Source organism: Prionailurus viverrinus, chromosome C2 (genome assembly GCF_022837055.1).
Source record: "Prionailurus viverrinus isolate Anna chromosome C2, UM_Priviv_1.0, whole genome shotgun sequence".
NCBI classification, from domain to species: Eukaryota; Metazoa; Chordata; class Mammalia; order Carnivora; family Felidae; genus Prionailurus; species Prionailurus viverrinus.
The window spans coordinates 38,567,094-38,594,796 of NC_062569.1; the positions used below are offsets into that span (position 1 = coordinate 38,567,094).

A 27,703-nucleotide genomic window follows, 5' to 3' on the forward strand; every position below is an offset into this window, starting at 1 on the left:
TTGTTTATCCACAACACTTATAGCAATGCCAAGCACATAATAGGTGCTCAATAAATACTTATTGATCAATGAATGCATGAATGTTCTGTTTTTGATTCCAGATTACATATAGAAAAACAATTGATACCTTCTAGTTTAATGAAATGGTTGAGTAATTGTTTCTGCAAGTTCAGCTTCTGCCCTTTTATTATTTATTGAGACTCTTAAAACCTTATATTGAGAATCAAGAGACCTGGGATCTGTTCTCAGGCCTGCTCCTAATACGTTGTTTGGTCATAGGCAGGTTGCGTTATTGGGATCTGTATTGTCTCATATCTAAATGGAGGTTTTAAGATGAAACTTATGGTCTTTAAGTAGTAGTACCCATGAGAATCAGCTTGGAACTTAAAAATATATGTAGCTATTGATGCTAGTGTCCTGACTCTAGAGATTTGGATTCAGTGGAGAATGGGTTACATGATATCTCAGGCTCCTCTCACTTCTCACTGTACCACCTAGGTCCAAGGCCCATTACCTTAGACCCTGACTATGCTGCTGGCCAACACTCTGGTACTTGGGCCTCACAGCCTCCATCCTCTCCTCTTTCCAGACTATATTCCTCTGAGCAGTTTCTTTCTTTATTTATTTAAAAAAATTTTTTTTTTCAACGTTTATTTATTTTTGGGACAGAGAGAGACAGAGCATGAACGGGGGAAGGGCAGAGAGAGAGGGAGACACAGAATCGGAAACAGGCTCCAGGCTCTGAGCCATCAGCCCAGAGCCCGACGTGGGGCTCGAACTCACGGACCACAAGATCGTGACCTGGCTGAAGTCGGACACTTAACCGACTGCGCCACCCAGGCGCCCCCAAGCAGTTTCTTTAAAACCTGGCTTTATCAGGTTCTGATCAGACCCAGCAACCGTAAGTGGCTTCCCACAGCCCACAGAAACCTTTGAATCAGAACCTTACCCCACTTTTCCCTCCTCTTCTCCTAGTGAGAATTTTCATACCAACAAGATGCTCTTCATCTCTTCCCATAAACAGTTGCTGTCCTTACCTCTGTGCCATGCCCCCACTGTCAATCCCTTTCACTTCTTTCTGCATATATTCTACCCCATGAAATTTCCCCAGAATACTCCAGTCCACATTGTTCTCTCTTTCCTAGAAATCCTTAGAAATCCTCTCTCTTTCTTAGAAATAAAACATATTGTCATGCCACTTGTATTAGTAAATGATATTCTGAAATGAATCAGTGGTTTAATTTGTCATTTACTCTCAACTCTTAATCTTTTAAAGGCTGGAATTACATCTTCCTTATGCTCACAGTACTCAAAACATGAAACTCAGTATATACTTATAAATTGAAAAACTGTGTTTAGGGTGGTTAGGAAAGCCACTCTGGCTGGGTGATTTTTGAGCAGAGACTGTAATAGAATGAGGAGAAAAAAAAATAGAATGAGGAGAGATCATGTGGGTATCTGGGAAAAAAAGCATTGCATGCTACTGGAACAGTAGATGCAAAGTCCTTGAGGTAAGGTTATGTCTGGTATGTTCAAGTAGCAGCAAAGGGGCTGGCATGGCTGGAATGGAATGAATGTGGCAGGGGGTAGGGAGTGGAAAGAGATAATGCCAAAGAGGTAACAGAGACAGATCATTCTGGGCTCTTGAATAGCAAGGTTTTTGAAATTTTTATTTTCTTAGAATTTATTTTATTTATTTTGAGAGAGAGAGAGAGAGGGAGTGTGAGCAGGGGAGGGGCAGAGAGAGTAAGGGAGAGAGAGAATCCCAAGCAAGCTCTGTGCTGCCAGAGCAGATACCAATTGCAGGGATGGATTCCACAAACTGCAAGATCATGACATGGGCTGAAGTCAAAAGTCTGACACTTAACTGACTGCGACACCCAGCACACTGACTGAATTTTTTTTTTTTTTTTGAGATAGAAAATTTCAGGAAGGTTTATGGCAGGGTAATGATATGATCTATTCTACTTAAAAGCATCACTCTGGCCCTGCTATCAAAAACTGATATTGGGGCACCTGGGTGGCTCAGTTGGTTGAGCGTTTGACTTCACCCCGGGTCATGATCCTGCGCTTCGTGGGTTCAAGTCCCGTGTCTGGCTCTGTGCTGACAGCTTGGAGCCTGGAGCCTGATTCAGATTCTGTGTCTCCCTCTCTCTCTGCCCCTTCCCCCACTCACTTTCTGTCTCTCTCTCAAAAATAAATAAACATTAAAAAAAAAACCAAACTGATATCAAGACTGGAGGTAGGAGGTCAGTCAGGAGGCTGCTGCATTATTCTGGGTAAGAAATGAAAGAGAATCAGACTAGAGTGGAAGCATGGCAGATGCCTGACTAATTCAAAGGTTGACAATATTTGCTGATGGGTTGGATGAAGGGTATGAGAAGAAGACAGAACTCCAAGAACTTAAGGCCTGAGCCACTAGAAGAATTGGGGAAAACTGTGGGAAATGCATGTTGGTTTAGGAGGGATATCAAGGATACTGATCTGGCTATTTGAAATCCAAGATGCCTGTTGGTCATCCAAATGAAGACACTGAGTGGGTAGTTGGATCTAAGAGTCTGGAGTTCAAAGGAGAGGTTAGTCTTTTTACTGGGGAGAGTGGGAAGATGGGAGAGAAGTTTGGAGCTTGAAAAGTGTAGGAAGATACAGTTTATTTTAAACCAAGTCTGTTCTTGCCTCAAGGCCTTTGTACTTGTTGCTCCTCCTGCCTCCACCTCCTCCCAGACTGCCCCTTGGCTGTTCTTCCTCATCTCAGTCCTCAGAAAGGCTGCTCTGACCATGCCATCCAAGTATCCTCCACTTTCACCCAGGTCTTCTTTGCCTGTCTTTTATTGCACTTACCAACATCTGAAATAAATTATCATGCTTATTTTTCAATCTTTAAGATCCGTGTCCCTTCACAAGAAAGCAAGCACGGTGAAAGCATATCTAGTGCTACTGGATGAATCCATGAATGAATGGAGGAGGGAAAGGTCATATTTGCATTTGGAACACGCTGGAACCCAAAAGAAAATGAGCAGTAGATGGACACAGAAATTGACCCATCCCTTAAAAGAAAGATCTCTAAGATGAGTTATTTTGCTGATTTTCTTTCCATTTGGGATATAATCAATTGCGATCCTTTTTTCCCTTTCATTTAGAGTACTGTTAGGGGGTTGATTTCAAAGATTTTACACTTTCTTATCATTAATCTGATAAATCAAACCCTACAGTGGACCTACAATTGAATTATGTATTGCTTTTACCCTTGTGGAAGTCCCATGACCTTGCAAAGGGTAAGTAACCACTTTCAGCAAAAATGTCAGTCTGGTTTCAAAATACATTTTCCAGGATAGTACAACCTTGCTACACAGTTCCATTTTCAGTTCAACATCATTTTATCACATGGAAGCGATACCAACAGATTGTTTCAGTGGAAAAGCCTTCCACTGAATTCAAAATAAATGGAGTTTTTTTTAAAACTAAATCTGTATTAGACAAGCAGAACTTTCTTTCCTTCATCTCTCTTCCTGAACTTGAATCATTTTAACTTAAGGTCACTGAGAAGGAATGCAACATAACTTTGGTATATTTTTGCATAAAATGAAGTTTGTTTTTGGATGCCTTGAGCAGCCAGGAAGGGTACTGTAAATAGGATTAGCTCTGTCACGGCTCTGAGTCAACATGCATAGATGCCTCTGGCTTTGGAAGTTTATTTTTATGTAAGTAAGGTGGATGTGGTAGTAAACTGTGGAATAATCCTTGCCACTAGCTGAAATCTTCAACAGAGTTTCAAAAGAAAGGCTAACAGATCAGAAGAAAGCCAATATTTGGTAAGTAGTACCCAACTTATTTCCAGGTTGCATTTCAAAAGTCAACTTATAAGTTTTCTGTTCAAACAAGTGGTTCTCAACTTCGGTGATTTTTGTCCCCTCAGGGAATATGTGGCAATGTCTGGAGACATTCGTGATTGTCTACAACTAGGGGGCAGAGGACACTACTGTTAATCTTGTAGGTAGAGACCAGGGGTACTGCTTAACATCCTATAATGTACAAGACAGCCCCCACAGAAAAGAATGATCTGGCCCCAAATGTCAATAGTTTGCTGGGGTTGAGAAATCCTAGTGTAGACACTGGATTGCTTTTTCCCATAGGAGCAATGTTATAAATGGTGATAATGTTCCTACTGTGGAGGGCTATTTTGGCAAAGATGGCTATTTAACCTATTCTTATCCTTCATAGTATGCTGATGTAACTGCACAAACCACATTTCCTAGCATCTCTTGCAGCTAGGTATAGACAGATGGGAGGTTCTTACAGTGAAACAAGAGCAAAAGTGACAGATGTCACTACCGGGCCAAGGCTTCTATGAAGTGGATGTTCCTACTCCAGTCTCTCTTTCCTCTTCCATTGGCCAGTTATAAATCACAGGGAGTCCCTGTAGCAGTGATTCCCACACTTTAGCTACATCAGAATCACCTGGAAGACTTGTTCAACCTCAGATTGCTGACATTCAGCCCCAGAGTATCTAATTCTGTGGGTCTATGGTGGGGCCCAAGAATGTATATTTCAAATAAGTTCCCAGGTGGTGTTGATACTGCTGGTCCAGGGACCACACTTTTAGAATTCTTGACTTAGGTAATTATGATGCTACAATATGGAAAGAGCCTGGTGATGTTTGAGTCACCATCTAGAGGAGAGGCATCATTTTCCCTGCTTCCATGTCAATATCAACCCTGGCCTGTAACACGAACCAGAGAGGAGTTACTACTATGGTTCAACCAGTGAATTTTGAGAGTCTCTGAATTCCAGCGGCTTAGCTTATCCTAAAGCTCTCTACCTTAACTCTCTCTTTCCCTACATGTCCCTGTAGCATCACAGAATACTTTTTCAACAGGTGAGAAAATAGGGGCCAGGAGTGGCCAAGGTTACATAATAAATGTTTGGCTGGTTATCAATCTGTTTCATCCCCCCTTTTGAATATTTAACTCACAACAAAGATAAAAGAATCATGGTTATCTTAAATTTGAGTTTTAAGGAAAAATGCAAAAAAGAAAATTTTCTTCCCCTCTCCTAAGGAGAAGATCAATCTGAGGCAACATTTTAAAATAGCTATTTTCCCTTTTGCTCCTCCTCCCCTACTCTTTCTGCACGACTTCTTACTCTCTTTCTTTCTCTTTCTCCTATTCTCAGCATCAGTCTCCCCTAATCCAGAATGACCCATTTTAGACTCTCCTGTCAAAACCCCCATTTCCTTTTGCAGCCAAAATTAGCTTCCTGCCAGGAAAAAAAAAAACAATTGAAAACAATCAGAAGGAAGAAATCTGTTGAGGAAGGATAGCACACAATCCTCCTGAATGGCATGCATTTAAAAATACTTGTTAACATGCATACTTTCACGTTTACTTGTGGAACTTAAAAAACAGCTTCAGGAAAGTCCAGTGACACTTTTCAGACACTAAGGGAAGTGGGTGGTGAGTGGGATGAGGATCCTATATAGGGAGGGCAAGGCTGTCATTCACAGGCAGGGCACCTGCCTTGGTGTCTGTTTCTTTCCTCATGTGGAACCATGAGTTTCTAAAGTAGTTCCTGGTGCTTTAGGAAGAAAGATTTCTAGGCAAAAGCAGAGGAAGACTGGGCAGTGGGCCTGAGACCCAGCCCTAGTCACAGAGGTTTGGTCTATCTGTGAAAGACTTGGTTGCCCAAATAGCATTTGAATCCTTCTAATATATCAGAACTAACGCTAAAAATTCCTAAATTACTTAATAGCTCTATGGACATTTAGCACTGGCATTATTGAAAGTAACTGCTTCTTTCTCATTTGTGCATATAACTTCAGTCAATCTTAAGTGACTTCTTTCAAACTCTATCCATAGAACCTGAGGGCAGAATTAGAGGGATTGGTGCTTGCCACAGACAGACATACTTTTTGAACTCAGTTCATGTGTGTTGATAGTTTTCTAAGGTTATGTCTACATTATAACCAAACAAGCAAGCAGTTAGTAAGCAAATTCAGGCAGAAAATGGGGGGAAATAAAGTAGATTATTTGTTTGCCTCAATGGACAGGTTAATTTGGTTAAAATTATCAGATATTGGTGATATTTCTGAATTCTGGACATCCTGAAAAACTGAAATGTACACAGAAATTTCCTGAATTAAATGATAAAATTATTTCTTTTTCTGTATCCTAGAATCTTATCCTTGAAACAGGGAGAGGTGACAGGCACTCTGGATTGTCTCCTTTCATCACTCAGTAGCTTTCAGGGGCTGGCATGCTCCTGTTGGCTGCACTCTCTCACTAGATAGGATGATTGGGTTACCTACAAGATCTTGCCTCTTTCGCACACTCAATAAATGTTTAAGTAGACTGTGACATTACGCATGGGTCAGTTTGTCCCAGAGTGGGCTACACCACATTTTTCTCATAAAAATTGGTACGTGGAGTTATAGCATTTTGACTTATGTATTTAGTGCCAGGAGTGAGTCGCTGCTATAAAGAAAGGCAGAATGTCAACAACTGTCCTTAAATGAAGGGAAGGAAGGAAAGAGGAGTCCTTGTCTTCCATGAGTGTGTCACTAACACTTCACACTGGCCTGAGATGGTATCTTTGGCAGCAATATGATAGTCAAGCCTATTTTCTGGAATTAAAACCTCAGTCTCTGATAGGAGGTTTTCCAGAGAGCAGTTGTGAGTTTATATGAATCATGTCTCTGTAAAGCACTAATGGCTGTCTCATCTGTGGTAGTTAAAGAAAGTGATAGAAACTCCCACCCGTTGAGTATTTCCTAGGTGGCAGTTCCATGCCAGGCATTTTAAATATATTTTCTAGTCTATTTTCAACATTGAACATCTAAGGTAAGTATTATTATCCTATTTTACAGCCAAGGGAGTCGAAATTTGGAGAGGGTTAATCATGTAGCTCTGTGTGGCTGAGCCTGCTTGAAAGCCTGAGCTCAGTGCACTTCACCAAAACAGCAGTTTATATTCAGAAAATATTGTGGTGTGCCAAATGGCAGAATCTAATTTGTTGCTTAAAAATTCAAGAGCTGGTAATTTTTATTATAAATTTATTTTGGAGCTAAGTGAAGAATGATAACATTTTGACCTAATAATAGGAGAAAACAACTCTATGGGGCTGGCCACAGGTCTAAACTAGTTCTCAGATGTTCTGAATTTATCATAACCAAAATAAACGCTTCTCAGCGTTTGAAGCTATGAGGATTTAATGGCGTCTGAAATTCATATGGGCCTACTATATCTGTCTACTCTGTCACAGCAATGGTGCTCATGGTTATTTCTTATTCAAGGTGACTTTTTCTGTGACTGCTTGATACACCGGTTAAAACACTTTTCATGTCTCATTTCCTGCATAAGCTGGTTAATTCTGCCCCATTTGAAGACCTCAGAAGACCTATGTCAGTTGTCTACTTTGCTCACTAATGCCTACCCCAGGCCTATAGTGAGAGATGAGGGCTCAGTGGAAGTTCATCTCCTCTAATGAAGAAAAAGTTCTGAGCCTATGCTGCAGATAGTTAGTTCCCATACACTGGTAAGGGAGAAATAGTGACCTAATTAATTGCACAAGAAATGGCCAGGGAAAGAAGGATATATAGCATGGGCTGGTGAGAGAACACTGGACTCTGAGTGAGGGGACTGCAAAGAGGTAGGCCTGGCAAGGAATGCTTGACCACATCCAGTCTGTCTCTCTGGAATTATGAAGAAGGGAAGAGGCAAGGTAAGAAAGAGCCTGTTGCTTAGATGGCTCAGACTCTCAAAGAATCCTTGATATACATTTAAAGAAATCTTTTCCCAAGCTGAAGTTAGAGTCAGCCTGATCTTAATTCAAATCACCTGGCTCATGTAAGTCTCAGGGTTTTTAATGAGATTTTAGTTATTTTATTTTATTTTATTTTTCATTTAAAACAATTCTCTTTAAAAAATGTTTATTTTTGAGAGAGAGATAGATAGAGCATGAGCGGGGGAGGGGCACAGAGAGAGGGAGACACAGAATCAGAAGCAGGTTCCAGGCTCCCAGCTGTCGGCACAGAGCCTGATGTGGGGCTTGAACTCATGAACTGCAAGATCATGACGTGAACCAAAGTCAGACTCTCAACTAGCTGAGCCACCCAGGTGCCCTGAAAGATCTTAGTTTTTTAATGGAAAAACAAACACATCTCTCCAACATAAAGCAGGCAAAGATTTGAAAAATACTCTCAGATCCAAATGGTACTGTTGTGAAATATTAAAAATGTTTACTGTTATCAACACTCAGCGAAGGGTGAAAATATTTTCTTTCATTTAAAAAACGAAACGTTTTAGTTGTTGATCTCTTTCCTTAAAATTATCGTTGCTTGGCTCCTACCTGTGGAACCAGGTAAGCTTGGCCTGAGAGGTTCCTATGGACCAATTCTGGAATTAGGAGTTCCTAGGGCTGACAGAACAGGAATGGATAGTCCTTACTGGTCATTTTAGTGTAATGTACAATTTTAGTTGGGTAGAACATGTTGTAGGTTGTTCATTTATTTGCTTATTTATCTACCAATTATTTGTGGAGGGGTAGTCTGTTTCATCTAATGTGCTGAGTGCTGATGTGGGTTTATAAACCTTCTAGCATAGAAGGGATTGCAAACAGGCAAGCAAAAATTCACGGTAGAATGTGAAGGGTACCAGGAGAGGAGAAGTATTGGGTGCTCTGGAAACAGATGAGAGGGACCAACCCAGATGGAGTTATCGAGGCTTCCTATAGCAAGTGACGTCTAAGTCAAGATCTGAAGAAAAAAAGAAATTAGTTGAATAACAGAGTGAAGGTCCATGGGTATGGTAAGGGTTTTGAGCAGAGGGAAAGACTGAGTGAGTAGGGGGAAAGACTTCAGCAAGCTAAAGGAAGTGGAAGAAACTCAGTAACTGGGTAAACATTGTTAATGCTGATCAGACGGCAAAAGGAAGAACAAGAAGACTGGTATCTAGGAGGGTCTAAGGCAAAACAGAATAAGGTAGAAGGAATAGATCGAAGAAAGAGGTTCAGAACAGAAAACCATGAATTGTGATTATGTTCTGGGATGTGCTACTCAAACTTTCACATCCACATGACCTACCTGGAGATCTTATTAGAAGGCAGGTTTGACCTCATTATTTCTAAGGAACTCTCTAGTGATGTTAACGTTGGTCTGAGGAGTGCACTTTTGGTTATCAAGGATCAAGGACATGGGAGTGTCCCTTTACATGGTGGCTGTTAATTGTCGTGAGGCAGTCCTGGTAGCTTAATGGAGTTCCATTAGCTCGGGTAGTAACAGACACAGATTCTTGTTCCTAAGCATTGCTGAGACAATGACTTTTGCTCTTTACTTTCATGAATTCCTCTTGTTTTCTTCCTGGCTGCAGTTGATATGTCAGCTGGGTAAGGCCACTTCTGAGTCAGTCTCAAATTGGCTCTGACCATGGCATGACTGACTAATGGCTCACCAAAACGACATGGGGAAAGGTGGTCTTCTCCACTTCGACAGTGGTTCTTTGGTTGTCCTTCTGTAGAATACTGCTGTTCTGTGAGCTGCTGGCCATAGTGTTCCCTAACACTTGAATAACAGTGGCGGTCTTTTTACCATTGAGGGGAAAAGATGAATGCTAATGGGAAAATTTTCTTAATTTAAGTTTTTCTTCCATGACTTTCTCTTAATCCTTTGATGCTGGCAGCCATTCGGAGGCTAATAAAGAGTGTTGGTGGACAACCAAATGAGCAACAACAACATTAAGCAGCAGAGCCTGGGGACGCTAGTGCTGCTGTCTTCATGGCAGAATGAGCTTATGGATGAGGTTTTGTATTTTATCGGTACACTCTGGCCACACTGTCCTGGTTAAAACTCTTCCTAGTTTATGCAGTAACGCACATCAGGGTTCCAATGTCTCTCCCAAGAGGAGCAGAAATGGACAAACTGGAGAAGCATGTTCTCTGACATGTTGTCAGGCTCCTTCGCCCTGCTCAGGCACTTCCAGGCCTCCCTCCCGTTCAGATGAGCACAGCGTCTCTGCACAGAGGCTCTGCAGCCCAGCAGGCCACAGTCTCCAAGTCAGTGGTTTCAGGAGGGCTGCCAGGGCTCACTTGGGCTTGGCATTTCCCCTCCTTCCAGCAACTCCTGGCTCTTATTTAGTTTTAAATTAAATAAAAATTGTAGCACATGGATTTGAATTAAAACAAGAGGCCTGATCTTTGTAATATGCACCACATCAATAGGAAAGCTAATTTGTGCGAAGCACATCTCCTCCTTTAATTTAAACCACAGAACTCTGCCTCTTTGGTTTCAAGGGAACTGAGAGCTGGGGCGGGGCAGCTCACTCCTGGCATTAACTAGGGCTGTGCTCCAGGGCACCAGGAACAGTTTCAGGAGAGCTTAGTTTTCCTCTTAAGCCCTTTGTGCTGGGTGTCACACGATACACCAAAGCAGTTCCGAACTCCTGGCCTTGAATTTAAAGAAGGCCTTAAAAATGTCTCAGGGTAAACTTCCTCCAATTGACTCTAAACTGCAACCTAGCTACCAGAAAGAGAATCTGCATCACTGAAAGCTTTCCAAGGCAGAGAGACCACTACTGAACTTGAGGCTATTCCTCATTTTCAGGTTCCAAGTCTTTGTGTGTGTAGATTACTAGTCTGTGCCAGGTGAGGAATTCAATCTGGGTTCTGACAGTTGCTTCACTCAGTTTCACTGGCTGTAGTGGCAAAAGGTGGAGACTGGGGTGGAGACGGCAGTAGCGCTGTCACCCATGAACAATGTGAGCTTTACTCAAAAACACTGCAATCTACTCAGCACCAAGCCCTTGTTTCAATGCTCACTGCAGGTTCCACTCACTGCCAGGAGATGGGTGATAAATAGCGGGATCCCTTTGTAAACTTTCACCTCCAGGGGAAATTTATATATCTGGGGCACCCTCTTTAAGAAAAATAATACAAAAAAAAAAATCTTTTACCAACTTTATATACCATCAGACACACTTCCAGGGCCCCTCCAGGATCTTGGAAGGGGCCCGTGTGAATGAGGAAGCCTGAGGCATAAGCTTCTTTGGCTTTACAAGTGAATCCACTTCTGTTAGGCAGGCATTGCCAGCTATCCTCCTGCCCAGGGCCAAAAGGGTATGCAGAGGGTGAGGGTAAAGATGATAGAAGAGGATTTATTAGATGATAGGTGTAATCGATTAAGACAAAGTTCTTGTTCTGATCTGACTGGGTTTTGAATATATTTTAAGTTTATTTATTTATTTGGAGAGAGAGAGAGCATGAGCAGGGGTAGGGGCAGAGAGAGAGAGAGTAGAGAGAGAGAGAATCCCAAGCAGGCTCTGCGCCATCAGCACAGAGCTCGATATGGGACTTGAACTCACAAACTGCGAGATCATGACCTGAGGCAAAATCAAGAGTCGGATACTTAATTGACTGAGCCACCCAGGTGCCCCTTGACTGAGTTTTGAACCACTTGAGGTGCACTGTCTTAGTGAACCAAATTTAGTCCACACAAAGCCAAGCTCTCTCTAGGCTGCAAGTCTCTTAAGGGCAGGGTCCATATCTCTGTGTTTGTTCCTAAATACCTACCCAAGAGCGTGTCATTGAATGTCTGCTGAATGAATAGTTGGAGACTGTGAATGAGTAAATGTGTAAATAAGTCCACACCCCATTTTAGATAAAGGGTCATTGTTTACAATCTCTACAGGACTCTGAAAAGTATTTTGAACTATGTAAAGAAAGGCTCCAAATAAATGTATTTTTGGAGTATGGACAACTGGATTCTGCCAGAGGGCTACTAAAGCCATACTTCTTATTGGGTAACTCAAACTACTCTAGGCATAGTTAAGAACATTAGGCTATATTATAAAGCAAATATTTTTAAATTTTTTTATTATTTTATTTATTTTTTGAGAGAGAGAGAGCAGGGGAGGGGCAAGAGAGAGAGGGAGAGAGAGATTCCCAAGCAGGCTCCACAATCAGTGTGCAGAGCCTGATGTGGGGCTCAGTCTCACAAACCTTGAGATCATGATCTGAGCTGAAATCAAGAGTCAGATGCTTAACTGACTGAGCCATCCAGGCTCCCCTAAAGCAAATATTCTTTAAAGGGACTGGCTTTCTCTTCTGGTTTCTGGGTGTTGTTGTCATACGCCCCCAAAATGCTAGACAGTGTGCTACGTGATCTGCTTCTTTACCTCCTCCTCTGGCTTATGTTACCTTAAGTTGACCTCTTAAATTATTTATTTCCTGGCAAATACATTTAAAATGTTAGATCCTGAGTGAAGGTAGAACATGTCAAAATTCACACAGAAAATCAAAGCTGAGTCTGGAACACTCTTTTCTGAAGACAAATACTGCCCTGCACATGGTGAACTTACCTGATGCTTCTTACACTCCAATGGGGGTCAGTAGGCACAGTGTACAACTTGAACTGATGGTTGGGAAGGGTGTCACCCAAATGTTTGATTTGTTGTAAAATGGTCAATGACTGGGTTTGCTTGAGAGACATGTTAGACATGTTGGGATTGGCCTATGTTAGGAAGGGCCTGGTTTTAATTCTCTTGAATTTGAGGGTAAATCTGAAGTAGTGTCATGCGGGTGAGAAGGCTCTAAATTTGAAGTCAAGAGGCTTGGGTTCAAGTCTCATTTTCATCTCTAACTGGTTGTGAGATTGTGGGCAAGATAACCAATCTCTCTATGTCTCACTCACTCTGTCTCTCTGTCTTTTTAATCTGCAAGAGACTAATAATGCCTAGCCTACCTTGGTCTATATCTGAGTCTCAACTCATTGCTCCTAAAAGGTCTTAGAAAGGTTAGAGTGACTTTTTAAAAAATGTTTGTATTTATTTTTGAGAGAGAGTGAGAGAAGAGAGAGAAAGACAGCACATGAGTGGGGGAGGGGTGGAGAAAGATGGAGGCAGAGGATCCGAAGCGAGTTATGCACTGAGAGCAGAGAGCCCAATGTGAGGCTCGAACTCACAAACTTGTGAGGTCATGACCTGAACCAAAGTCAGACCGACTAAGCCATCCAGGCACCCTTACAGTGACTTTTGAGTTGAATATCTATGATTCCATTATGTAACCATATAACATTGCAATTTCTTCATTTTAAAGCTAGGAAGATAGCTTTTTAGTGGAAAATCCAATGTTTTTCCCATCATATTGGGAATATCATCAATATTATTAACTTGTAATTAAAATGGCATTAAAAATAGAATAAGTAACCCAATCTCTTTGTTGTTCAGATTCACTTCAATGTGAACAGCATACAAAACAAAAATCTAGTCAAATTTATAAAAAGAAGCCCACTTTGACTTTGAGGTCAAGCTGCTGAACTGCTAACAGTGAGTGACTGATGCCCAGCAGATGACACAGATGCTCAGTGTGGAAGACAATGGGTGTCAGTCTCTGGATTATAATCATGTACAGTAGGTGTCCTAAAAATTTGGCATGATAGTCTTTTTGGTAATTGGAGCTAGCTGATTGGCATTCTCCTGAATTAAACTAATAATATCAACTCCCTTTATGTCATGGGGGTTATTGTTGTCCCCCTAGAGGGTGAAGATGCTTTAGAACAAGGCCAGATAGTAAATATTTTATGTTTTGTGGGCCATGCGGTTTCTGCGGCAACAAGTCAACTCTGCCTTTATAATGCAAAAACAGACAAGACAGTATATAAACAAAACAGTGTAGCTGTGTTTCAACTTTATTTACAAAATTGGTGTGGGCTAGCTTTGGTTCAAAGGTCATAGTTTGCTGACTCCTGCCCTTAGAATATCATAAAGATACCATCAAATTCTGGGCCTCCTAGGAGGGCCTGGGTGGCTCAGTCGGTTAAGTGTTCGACTTTGGCTTAGGTCATGATCTCAAGGTCTATGGGTTCAAGCCCTGCATCAGGCTCTGTGCTGACAGAACAGAGCCTGGAGTTTGCTTTGGATTCTGTGTCTCCCTCTCTCTCTGCCCCTCCCCTGCTCATGCTCTTTCAGGGTATCTATCTCTCTCTCAAAAATAAGCATTAAAACAATTAAAACAAAAGAGTTTTAAAAAAAATTCTGGGCCTACCCACATCCCTGGGTCATACATACTGCTGGCCTCAGTTTTTAGCACAGCTTTACTCCTAAAGCTAAGCAAACACAGAAGGTGCCAAACCCTGGAGGAACCATCAAGCCAGGTGGCCATTTGGGCAGGCACTTCACACCCTGACATGGCTATCCCAAACCTCACACCTTTCTCAGAAGTGATCTTTGTAAAATAAAGCATTGTTTAAAATATAATACTTGAGTTTTAAAAATAAGCCAAAGTAGTTATTCTCTGGAGTAAAACTACGGATGTTTTGATGGGAAGGAAGGAAAAGTGCTTTCCAGCTTCAGAATTGGGTTGCAAAAGTGCAGCTCAGTGCTGACTTCCTATTTACAAATGATCAAACTTGCCTTTGTTTACCCATAATAGAAGTCAACTCATTTCCAAAGTTCATTGTTGTTCTAAGTCAAAGATCACCTGTCAGTTGAACTTATTCTCTTTATGACTCTTTCACTTCGGCATATCTGGAAATGGAGGGAAGCATGGTCAGAGGCCCACACAAGGGCAATTTTAAACTCTGGGTCTTCATTTTTTTTCCATACTTGATTAAATAACTCCTTCTCAACCTGGGAACTACCCATCCCTTACTGTGTGGAACAGGCTACAAGGGACTGAAGGTGAAACAAGCCTTTTATTCCTAGTACTACTTCTGAAAATGTGGATTTTGAGACACTTGGGTGGGTTCAAAGTGGAGTCTCACAGACCTGGATTTAGGAATGCTTTGTTCCTTGGCCAAGTTACACAACCTGTGTGAGGTTCTGAACTTCAGTTTCTCCATCTACAAAGTGGCTTAATATATACTTCATAGAACTGATCTATAGTGAGTGGCAGATAGTAGATATTCAATAAATGATAGTTTCCCTCAGTTTTTCCATATCCCCTTGTATGCCCCAAATTCTATTTGTTTGCTCTATTCTGAGAGTGTTTATTATACTCTCACATATATTCCCACGAACTGCCTCTGAGGGTAATGTAAGTGTATTCACACATAGAAGGCATGTAAGGAAAAAGCTTTCTGAATAAGGAAAGACTGCTGGTAGGAAAATTGATTGAACAGAAAGAAATCACCATTCCCAGAGTAGTTCAGGGTCAGAAAATTCATTTGGTTTATTTTCTTTTGGAATAAGGTACCTTCAGGTATGGTTTAAATAAGTAGAACATAGCTTTTTGAGAGCAGAGAGCTTGTCAGTTAATACACCCGTGTTTAGAACTGCTCTGGGCAATAGGTAAGTGCACAATTAATACCTGTTTTCTCAACTAATAACTGAACATACTTAGATATGAGTTACTTGTGTATTAACTATGGGAAGTTCCTGGAGTTTTGCATAGGGAAGGAACAGGGATTTTAAGGAGAAGTCTTTTTTTTTTTAATGTTTATTTATTTTTGAGAGAGAGAGAGAGAGAGAGAGAGCAAGAGAGCAGGGGAGGGAAAGAGACACAGGGAGACACGGAATCCAAAGCAGGTGCCAGGCTCTGAGCTGTCAGCACAGAGCCAAATGAGGAGCTTGAACGCACGAACTGTGAGATCATGACCTGAGCCGAAGCAGACACTTAACCTACTGAGCCACCCAGCGACCCTCTAAGGAGAAGTCTTAACACTGGACAAATGTGGCACCATTTACATACTGTTTACCTTCAAGTATGCAATTTGTGAAATGACTATGCAAATTCTCTGATATGAAAATTGATCTGAAATAAGTTAGGGGAACGTCTAATACCCATTCTAGGCCAGTTTCTGGCAGATACTTCAGTTTTATTTTCCTTCTGGAAAGAGAAATCCCCCTGTTGCTCAGAACTTATGGAGTACCAGCATGGCACTAGGTAATGATGGGGTAAAGAGTAGTAGATGCCATGGGGGTAAGAGAATCAGGAGGTCTCTACGTCTCCTGCTTTCCAGGTGCTGCAAAAGTATGAGAAAACAGTAGTGCTAACACACAACAGTTCACATACCTGAAAACATCATCATGTGCTGAAAATTCCAGGGGATCTTCTGTTTTCGGCCCAGATTCAGGAGGAAGGAGAGGGGGTATATGTTGCAGGCTCTGGCCAGAAAAATTGCCAGCTATAGATAAGCAAGGAAAAACATTGAGGAAAATGCTACAATTGAGGGTGCCAGTCCTTGAGCTGTCACTGTTACATTCTTAAGCTTCTCTACTTTATGACCCAGAAAACAGGGACAAATATGTCAATACGTGTATGTCCAACTTGCTGCCAAAACTCATCTTTAAATGTCAACTCCTTTCCAGAAATAATAGAGAACTCTGCTTTTCTTTGAATATCTACTTGGTTTAGAATTGTTAGCCCCATACCATTTCAATCACTGGAAATTTTCTCATCACATTTATGTTGCTGATGACTGACTCTTTGCTCAACTCTGTCACCAAATGTGAGGCAGAGACCGTTCAGAGGCTGTGGCATTATCTTCTCAAGCAGCACTTTAGAAAGGATAAATGTACTTCTGCTCATGATTGCCATCTTACTTTCCATCAGTTTATACTCCCTGTATCTAGCAAGCTTCACTTCCATTTTTCTTTTAGTTGATTTGACTTTAAGAGGAATTGCTTGTCTAGATGTATAATACAGCTGCTGCTTTAGGAGGTATTGTGCTGAAGTCCAAGCTTTGTAGGTTAAAATCTAGGAAAATATTGGTGGGAGTCATCTCTCCCCTTTTGTCACCCAGGACTCCTGCCCTGATAGTCTGTCTATCCCAGTTTGACCTTAAATAGGATGCAGTTATTTGGGAAGAGGGAGCTACCGTCCACGATGTAGGGTTGATGAGATTGGAGAGTTCAGCTGAATGTTCAGTGAAAAGAGGACAAGAGGCAAATGCAGGTGCTTAGCTGGAGCAGGGCTTACAGAAGTGCGGTCAGCTCTCCTGGCTGTCAAGATCACCTGCCTGTGATCTGATAGGACATCTGCCTAGTTCCTAAGTGGAAAGAAGGACAACAGTTGCTGACTGTCCTTGGAGACATCCCCAGCACCTCACTATCCTTTCAGACAGACATCCATTCCTACTGGGGAATGCTTATACCCCAGGCCTAGAGCTCCCAAAGTCCTCTGCATTAAAAGTAAGGCCTGCATTTTGTTATTTTACTTATAGGAAAGGGCTATCTTATTAAAATAGACTTACATGTACACAATGATTAAGACATTGAAAGCACATCCATAATGCCAATTTCATCTGATTTTTACTCTGTGTATCCTATTTTCAAAGTCTTCACTGGAGAAAAGATTTTACCATCTTCTAATGAAAATATTTCTAAAGCTTAGTAATCTTGGCTATATTCTGACACATTCTACTGCAGATTAAGTATATTTCTCTGTAAAGAATGGATTGACATATTTTTATGTAAATGATTTATAATTTAAAAACATACTCTGAATATTCAGAAAATCAGTATCTTTTGAATATTTATTTTCGAGTATTCTATTCTCCTTTAGTTTTCCTCGTTTATTTCTCTCAGTATTTTCCAAACTTCTTATCTTGAAGCATAAGCACTTAATAAAGGTCTGAATTTCTTAGCATCTTTTCTCTCCTAACTAGAAATTACGTATCTGCCAGGAATTTGAGGCTTGCAGTAAACTTGAGGAAATTACTTTTTTTTTCTCCAACGTTTATTTATTTTTGGGACAGAGAGAGACAGAGCATGAATGGGGGAGGGGCAGAGAGAGAGGGAGACACAGAATTGGAAACAGGCTCCAGGCTCTGAGCCATCATCCCAGAGCCTGACGCGGGGCTTGAACTCACGGACCGCGAGATCGTGACCTGAGCTGAAGTCAGACGCTTAACCGACTGTGCCACCCAGGCGCCCCGAGGAAATTACTTTAACAATTTAACAGAATGAGTAAAAGTAAGTAGTTTATTCTTTTCCCTCATCACTCCATGTTCTGTATTTCAAAGGATACAAAGGCTCCGAGTATAAAAAGAGCATTAAAGATATGATTTTGGAACGTGAACAGCGCCAGGCCCATGTAACAGAAGATGACATTCTCAGCCAAGAAGTTCATAAATTCAAACAGCTGAAAACAAAACAGAAACCAAAAACCATTAATTATGACTCAGGTTTGAATCCACTTAATATCTTGTGACTGTTTTGGTGAGTGGATGGTTTTCTTTTATCTGTGTGTGCAGCTTCTGGAGGGGTGGGTGCAGGCCCCCTGACTATCCTGTCAGGCCCTCTAACTCTACCCTGGCTCTCTACCCAGGGACAGAGGTGGCAGCCATGTCAACATCCCATCTTCCTTTCCAGCTACAAGGCAGCCAGAGATATACCTGGGTATATTAACCATCATGATCCTTCATAGAACAGTTCCTACAAGGATGAAAGACTATTCCTTGGCCTAAAACTGAAACTCAGTGACTGCTTAAGGTGTACTTTAGGAAAGGTTGCAAAGATGGTGTGGCTGCTTCTGACATTACTCAGTAGATGCACTTGAGTTCCTAGGCCCTGAAAACTGTTCAAAAAAAGTTTTAGCTAGATTGCCTTCCTCAGGTAGGCAGGAGGGACAAACTTGGAAAACTTGAAAACTTGGAATAAGAATGAATGTCAGTTATATTTCAATATCAGAATGATCAGTATATTTCAAACCCGAGACAATGAGACTCATTAAATTGACTGATGTAGGTATATCCATTAAATGTCTACAATTTCTAGCTGGTAAAAAGAAAATGATTAATCCCAGGGATCAGTTTATGCAATGAGAACACAATAGATACATCAAATTCAGTCAGAGGAATGGAGTAATAACATGCTATGCAGAAGGATGCTCCCAAGAGTTATTCTTAGATCATTAACTAAACAATTTAAGTTGAACATGAAAAACGTTCTCCAGCTTCCACATTAGAAGTAAAAGGGAAATGTGTCCAGAGGCTACAAGAAACACATATTTGGAAGAGACTTTAGTTTATGTTCCAGAATTTTCATTTGGAAGTTTCTGAAACTTCATTCTCAGACCTACATAAATCACCGTGTTAGGTAAATGTCTCTGGAGGCATTTCTCTTGACTTTTTAAGGACTCATTATTTTTTCATGTAATGTATTTATGGCCCCACAAATAATGCCCAATACCTGCTTACCGAGAGTTGACAGAAAGAAAAGCAGAATCTTGTCAGAAACATTATTTAAAGCCAGTAATAGAAATAAAGGATTAAAAAAGACACAGCTCCTGTGGTACAAGATGGTCTTTCTTCAGTGGCAGTGATCATCAATTATCCTGAGAACTCGTTTCACATTCTAGGCCTGCTCATCTTAATAAACACTGTCACCCAAATAACCACCAAAAACTTAAAACCATGGGAGAAAATAAAGGGGATAGGGAGCACTTTGCTACCTCATCAAATCTTTACTTTTGCAGAAACCGAGATTTGGCCACTGTCTTCATTTGCTCAGTCTGTCATAGCAAAATACAATATTGGGTGGTTAAAACAACAGAAATTTATTTCTCACAGTTCTGGAGGTTGAAAAGTCCAAGATCAAAGTGCCAGCCAATTAGGTTCTGGTGAGAACTCTCTCTGGTTTGCAAATAGCAGCCTGCTTTCTGTGTCTTCACATGGTAGAAAAAGAGATCATCTCTCTCATGTCTCTTCTTGTAAGAGCATGCATGAATCTCATTCATGAAGGTTCCACCCTCATGACCTAATCAGCTCCCAAAGCCCCACCAGTACATACCACCACACTAGGGGGTAGGACTTCAACATATGAATTTGGATGGGGGGCACAAACATTCAGTTCATAGCAGCTATTCAGTTTCTAACATTAATAAACACATGCAAGATTAAATTCATAGAGCCTCTTCTCCTGTCCCCATCCCAAGTACTGTAGAGAGGACATTTCACCATCTAGCATCCATTTGGCTTCTTCTTGGTAGTCACACCCCGATTTCCCTGGGATCCCTCTTCTTCCCCACTCTCAGATCACATGCTGACACTTCCATACTCAGATATAGAATATATGATTTAGGACTAAACCACTCAAATCAACGCATTTCTCTCTAGTCAGCATGTTTGGTGCAGAAATAGGTGTGGTGCATTCAGAGCCAAAGAAGTACAGTGAGATCTTGGCAGGAAATGCTGGGACAAACACCCCCACCTTTTCACTGTGTGAGAAAGTAGGATGCAGGCCAGGAGCTGCTGTTAGTCACCTTGTGATTAAGGGGAAATAGCTCTCTGAAAGAGAAGCCATGTCCTGATGACACTGCTTAATCTGTGTTCGACCTCTCCCAAAGCAAAATCTATCCTTGGACTTTTGAATTAAAAAGACAGATGAACATAGGGGAACAGAAAGAAAAATAAGATAAAAACAGAGAGGGAGTCAAACCGTAAGAGACTCTTAAAGACAGAGAACAAACTGAGGGTGGCTGGAGAGGTGTTGGGTGGGGGAATGGGCTAAATGGGTGATGGGCACTATGGAGGACATTTGTTGGGATGAGCACTGGGTGTTATATGCAAGTGATGAATCACTAAATTCTACTCCTCAAATCATTATTACACTATATGTCAACTAGCACTTAAATTTAAAAAAAGATATGACAAATTAATTTGTAGATCAATGTTTAATGAAACAAAAAGATAAAAATTTATTACCAATTTTCTGCAACATGCCAGTTTAAACATGATTTTTTCCCTGTATTCTCAGTACCTGAAGTAGACAATTTTAAGGTTTTCTAAGTAGACAGAGATAACATATACATATAAACAATGAGAATTTGTTTCTTTCTTTCCAGTTCCTATATGTTGTTTCTTTTACTCTTTCAAATTTTACTGGCTAGAACATACATCATAATGAAGTACTGATGGTTAAAAAAAAAAAAACAAACCCAAAAAACAAAAAACAAACAGACAAACAAAAAAAACAAGGGATGCCTGGGTGACTCAGTTCGTTAAGCATCCAACTCTTGATTTCAGCTCAGGTGATGCATGATCTCAAGGTTTATGAGTTCAACCCTCACATCAGGCTCTGTGTTGACAGTGCTGAGCCTGCTTGGGATTCTCTCTCTCTCTCTCTCTCTCTCTCTCTCTCTGCCCTTCCCCAACTTGTGCATGCTCTTTCATTCTCAAAAATGAAGAAATAAACTTAAAAAAAAGACCAAGAAATCACTTTTTGGTTTGAGGTAAGGTTTCTATCACTTAAAAGGATATATATATATATATATTCCTTTACAATCCCGTACCAGTTTAACAAAACACCTCTCTGACTCAATATAGATTACAAAGTAAAGGGTGTGATCAACTTTTTGATTTTTTTTCAGATAGCAACAAAATCAGTTATCCCTGCCCACCCCTCCTCCCTGCTCCCACCCCCAACTTTAATCTATTCCTCACATGTAAAGGAAAAAAAGTATTTGGTAAGTCAGTTTTTTTCTTTTTCTGTTGGTTGTTGAGACATAATGGGAATTTGCCCTATACATTTTACATGGAGACTCATGGTATTAATTGTTTTGGAGATTTGCTTCTGTTGGAAAACTCAGGATTTTAACTTGATTTAGTCACTCAGTTTACTGAAATCTAGCACTGACCAAAATTAGAAGTAACTGTTTATATACACATTATACAGAAGTTCCATTTTCCATTTAGGTCCATTTCTAGGTCTGCTCTTTGTTTCTATTGTTATCTATTCCTCTACTAATACCATCTCTTTTTAATTAATGTAGATCCATAATACATTGTAATATTTTATAGATCTAGATTTTTCCCATATTTTACCTTCTTCAGAATCTTCCTGATTATTTTTGCATGTTAAAAAATGTTTTTTATGCTTAATCACTTAGAAGTGTATACATCACATATTTACAATTTAAGATTAAAGAAGAGAATATTACCAGCACCCCAGAATTACTCAATTCCCTTCCCACTTATACTCCACACCCTGATAGCACTGCTATCAGCACTTCTGTCATTGCACATGACCTTTCCTTCAGTTTCATGTGAATGGAATCAGACAATATATATTCTTTTGTATTTGTCCTCTTTTACTCCACATCACGTCTATGAGACTCTTCATGTTGTTGCATATAGAAGTAGCTCATTTTTGGGGCGCCTGGGTGGCGCAGTCGGTTAAGCGTCCGACTTCAGCCAGGTCACGATCTCACGGTCCGTGAGTTCGAGCCCCGCGTCGGGCTCTGGGCTGATGGCTCAGAGCCTGGAGCCTGTTTCTGATTCTGTGTCTCCCTCTCTCTCTGCCCCTCCTCCGTTCATGCTCTGTCTCTCTCTGTCCCAAAAATAAATAAACGTTGAAAAAAAAATTAAAAAAAAAAAAAAAAAAAAAAAAAAAAAAAAGAAGTAGCTCATTTTTTTAATTATATGAATATGCCACAGTTGATTTATTCATTCTACTACTGATAGACATGTGGGTTGTGTTCCGTTTCCGGCTATGATGAATTTTGCTGTTGTACATCCATGTTTGCATTCCTATGGGATTGTCAGGACACAGCACCAAGCAGTTTTCCAGGTTGGTAGTTCCAATTTGCACCTCCCATCAGCAGTCCTTGTTGGCTCACGTTCTTGTCAACACCTGGCTTTTGTTGCTTTGTTTTTGAATTAATACTTTTGCCTGCTCACATTGCCATCTGAACTTATTGGGGATCAACTTGTCCATTTCCACAACAATAACCCACTGGCATTTTAGTTGGAATTGGATTAAAGGTATAGAGAAATTTGGAGAGAATGCACATGTTTAGAATATTGAAAGCTAAATCCATGAACATCACATATCCTTATAAGGATTTTGTTTTTCTTTCATTTCTCTCAGTAATTTCTGCATTAAGATTTTTACATATTATTGGTTAGATTTATTCCTAGATTTTTTTTGTTACTGGTGTAAATGATACCCCTTTCAAAGTTCATTTTCTAACTGTTGGTTGCTAGATACATGTATACAATTAATTTTTTACCAATCTTGTATTCAGGGACTTACTAAATTTATTCAATAATTCTCATAGCTTTTTGGTAGATTCTTTTGGATTTCCACAATTATGTTGTTTTCAAATAAGGATATTTTGTTTTTCTCCTTTCCATTTGTTATACATTTTGCATCTTTTTTTCTTGTCTGATTATACTTGTCAGGACATCCAGTTCAGTGCAGAATAAAAGTGGTGATGGAGCATCTTTGTCTTATTCCCAGTCTTAAAGGAAAAACTTTCAAGATTTTTCTACTAAATTCATAGAAACCCTTTAAACAGATTAAATAAATTCCTTCTATTCCTAGTCTATTAGGAATAGATATTTAAAAAAATCAAATGCTTTTTCTTCATCTATTAAGATGATCATACAGTATTGTTTTTTCATTTTTTAATGTTTATTTATTTATTCTGAGACAGAGAGAAAGAGAGTGTGTGAAAGGGGGAAGGGTAGAAGAGGGAGACAGAGAATCTGAAGCAGCACAATATCCCTTTGGGATATGGATTGGATATGGATTTGGATTGTGCTAATGGCAGCACAATATCCCTTTGTATTTTCCTACCAAATTTTATTTCACTGTACCCATTATTGGACATTTGGTTGTTTCCAGATTGTTCCCCTTTAGACAATGCTGCATTGAGTACCTTTGTACAATAGCTCTCCCCAGTTGAGTGATTACTCCTTTGGTAATTCCTAGACATGAGCTACTTCTGTTGAAGGGTATACGTTAATTTTTCTTTTTCAACGTATTACCAGTCTGCTCTTCAGAAAGAATATACCAGTTTGCATCTCTAATAATGATGCAGAGGGTGCCCTTTCCCCACATACTTGCCAAAAGTAGTTTTTATCAATTTTAAAAAAAAACCTTGACAATCTGATAGACTCACTTATTTTAAATTGTAGATAGTTATTAGCATTTTTAAAAAGATTCCTTTCATAGCAGTGTAGCAGCATTGATTAGCACTCCTTTGTCTATTTATATCATGTGGCAACATTCCTCTGAATGAACAGGCTTCATAATTTCCTTCTTGGGGCACTTAATGAAAACGTGTGGGTGAATTCAATTTTATTTCACATGAAAAATCTCCTGAAGGCATTTCAAAAGGAGAATCTATGGTAAGACCATGCTGACAGAAGCAACCAATTTGACCATTAGGACATCATTGCCTGAGTCTGGATGGAGTAGTTAATTATTGAGGGAATAGATTTATTGGTCAATTTTGGAGGGGAAAAAACCCCCCAAAAAACCAAAACCCAAACTCCATTTCCAAACTAACAACAACAACAACAACAACAACAACAACAGTCAACCTAGTCAATTCATGATTCAGTATTCACTATGAATAACCTCAAATGTACTTTGTCCTCACTCAGGGTCAATGAAAAAACAAAACAAACAAACCTTAACTCAACATTTTATTTATCCAGTACAGTAAACAACATTTGTTTTATTTCCATTAATTCTCAGTTGTGTGCTTTTGGAGAGGATCCAACTTAAGTTAGCTTTGCTTAGGAAAGCTTTTCTTCAGGAAAATAAAAAGCAAGTTAATACCACAAAGACTAGGGAAATATTGAAACTACATAAGAGGGCAACCAGTGTTTAAAAACTCTGAAGGTTCATGGTAACCATTCATATGTTAATTAAACAACTTAAACAATTTAGCAAATGATGTTCTCTGAAGGCTTCCTAGACGTTAAATTTTTTAGTATGAGATACTAAGAAAGTAAAAAAAAAAAAGTCATACTTATTTTATAAAATCACATCACTAATTCTGATGGGCATTTTTCTCCTATTGGTAAAAGAATGAAACTTTACCATATTACCCTGGTTCATACAGAGAAATATTACAGTGGTGCACTGTACCACATTCTGCTTACCTAATACCAATTAAATTCACATGGATTCCTCAACACAACTTTTATTTGGCATAGTATAGTTTGACACCATTTACTGACTTGCCTCTACTTCTCCACGTAATATGCTGAAATCCATTTTATTTGGGATGTGAAAGAAGCTACAAAACTAATAAAAATGAAAGAGAAGGAAGAAATAAAAATGTCCCTTTATTTTCTCCATAATTTTGTCCCAGGATTAATTTTTTGTTTGTTTGTTTTAAAATTTGTCTTTCTTCCTAACTGGGACCTTTCGTTAGAGAATATCTCAGATTTCATTTTTTATATACTATTGGGTATACCTATATTTTGAACAAGCTGGAGTATAAGCGAGTAATTTTTATTCCTGCATTGGAGGATTTGAAAGCAAACATTATAATATATTTTACTGGAATTATAAACTTTTGCTCCTGAGATTCTAATATTTGCTTAGTTCCAGTCCTGAGGAAATTTGTTAATGGTAAACCCAATAATTCCTATGGGATTTTAGAGGTAGCATAGGAGTTGAATGATACTGAAGACCTGTGATCTTTACCACTAGGATGTAAACGATCTAAAGGCTTTACTTCCAATCATGGTCTTGGTTCCCAGAGTGTAGCCTCTCTTATGAAGCTAAAGATTTATAATTACATATAAGTACAACTGCAAACCTTTGAGATTCTTCTAAATTTAGGACACTGTAATAAAAGCAGTTTGACTACTTCTAAAATAGTAATAATACTAAGGGACTAATTGTTTTAGGATTTAAATTATGCTAGGGAATGTGTTAAAGACTTTTATGTACTTTAAAATGTTTTAACAGTTTTTTTATAACGACAACAAAACTCATAAAGTGATAATCTTATTTCCATTTCACAGTTGGGGAAGCTGTACTCAATGGCATTAATGTACTTGCCCACATAAAACACAACAAAGGGAAAAATTGAGCTATCTTAAGTTTTGTTCCAGGCCCACACCACTTTTGCCAGACTAGGCTGTCTCTCCATTATGTGAGTTTCAGGTTTGGGGGCAGCAAGATGTTTGTTAACAATAGTATTGGTGAACATTTATAACACCTTAGAGTTTTCAAAGCATATTTAATATATACTTTTTTGTTGGATCATCAGAGCAACTCTGGGGGTTGGCAAGGAGGGTATCTGCGACTCTGACCACATTTTTTTTAAGTAAAGAAACCAGAAAGGTAAATTTCTTTGTATCCAACTAGTGGAAACAATAGGGGGTAACTTGAGGTGGTGGATACTTATCCTCTCCCAATGTCTACTACTACCCGGTCACCTGAACCAATCCCACCAAAAAAATCAAAAAGTGAAAACAAAACTTTTGCCCTGCAGTTGTAATGTTAAGGGAAAACTCCTTTCCAATCCTAGAGAAATTTGCATGTAATGATTATATATATATATATATATATATATATATATATATATTAGTTTTTTTAAGTTTATTTATTTTTGATAGAGATAGAGAGAGAGCACTTAAGTGGGGTAGGGGCAGAGAGAGAGAGAGAGAGGGAAAGACAGAACCCCAAGCAGGCTCCATATTGTCTGTGCAGAGCCTGATATGGGGCTCAAACTCATGAACCATGAGATCATGATGTGAGCTGAAGTCAGACGCTTAACCAACTGAGCCACTCAGGTGCCCCTCCAAGATCAGATTCTTTAAGTTTAGGACTATAAAGTCTCTGAAGTGGAGGAGGTATACCACTTAAGTGTTCAGAGAGTTTCTAATTTGTCATAAATTTCTTTGAGAATTCTTGGGCTCCCTATGCACTCTGGGCTGGTACCCAGCCCTCTCCCATACCCTGAATTTCATTCTTCTTTTAAACTTAATTTGACTTTTTAAAAACATGAGAATTTCAGAAGCACAGCCTATAAAAACACAACAAAACACATTTTAGGAAGATGAATAGGCATCATTAAGTAAGTAAAGTTAATATAGGAAATAAATGTAGTTACAGCTACAAGGAATTCAGCTTCATTAAACTGAATAAATACTGTAGCCAGATTTTCTTGAAATCCTTGAGCTTATAACTTAAGGGGAAGGTTATTTTCTATGAACTTGTTAAATTACTTTAGCCAGTAAATACTGATAATAGTATTCTTATTTCAGGAGGTTTTCCATTTTTGATTCTTTTTCTTTTTTGTGGGGGATGGTAATTAAAGTGAAAGTACTGAGTTTGTAAGGTTTTATTTAAGTCAATACACTACTAAGTTAAGAATAGCTCCTCTAGTATGCAACTTCGCAGAGTGATTATCATGATATTGATCAGAAATACTGGCCCCCAAATAAGATTGGGCTTAGATCTATTTTGATGAATTGCGCACACGTGCGTGCACACGCACACACACACACACACACACACACACACACACACACACCCCACAATATAGGATTACAAGATTTCAAGGATAAAGTCACCTTATAATATATGTGCAGACATCTGGCCAATGTTTGATTGCTCCAACATTCTTGTCAAGGGGCTGCTCAGCATGTAACTGAATAGTGCCAAAAGCAGAAACCTCACTACTTTCCAAGGAAGCAAATGGCATTTTTAGACATCTATAACTGTTAGAAAATCCTTCCTTATGTTGAGCTGAAATGTGGTTCTCTATCACTTTCAACTACTTCTTCCACTTCTACTTCTTGGGTTCATAGAAAAAAAGTCAAATACAGTATTATTTATTGCATACTGTTTTGCTCTAGCAGCAGAAAGGGGATTTCTATCAGAATCGTTGCAGTGGTAGGCAATTCTACAGTTTAGGCAGCAACTGCCAGTTTTCATTCCACAGTCTTGTTAGTCTTGAAAATAAACATTTTGCTGGGAGTTTGTGGTTGGCATATAGGACCCCAAGTGTAGAATAACTGCAAAGA

The 27,703-nt window shown here is 39.5% G+C and overlaps 1 protein-coding gene across 7 annotated transcripts in view; it reads right to left on the reverse strand.

Moving 5' to 3' along the window:
* Positions 1-27,703, reverse strand: part of SLC9A9 (solute carrier family 9 member A9) — a 687,543-nt gene that overhangs the window by 209,129 nt on the left and 450,711 nt on the right. For all 7 annotated transcript variants that reach the window (XR_007155680.1, XM_047875494.1, XM_047875495.1 and 4 more), the window contains 2 exons: positions 17,953-18,066; positions 15,997-16,108 (listed from right to left, as the gene is read on the reverse strand). Coding sequence is in view for 6 of the 7 variants with exons in the window: in XM_047875494.1 (XP_047731450.1) it covers positions 15,997-16,108; positions 17,953-18,066 (226 nt within the window). In the remaining variant the exon portion in view is untranslated. The remainder of the gene's footprint in view (positions 1-15,996; positions 16,109-17,952; positions 18,067-27,703) is intronic.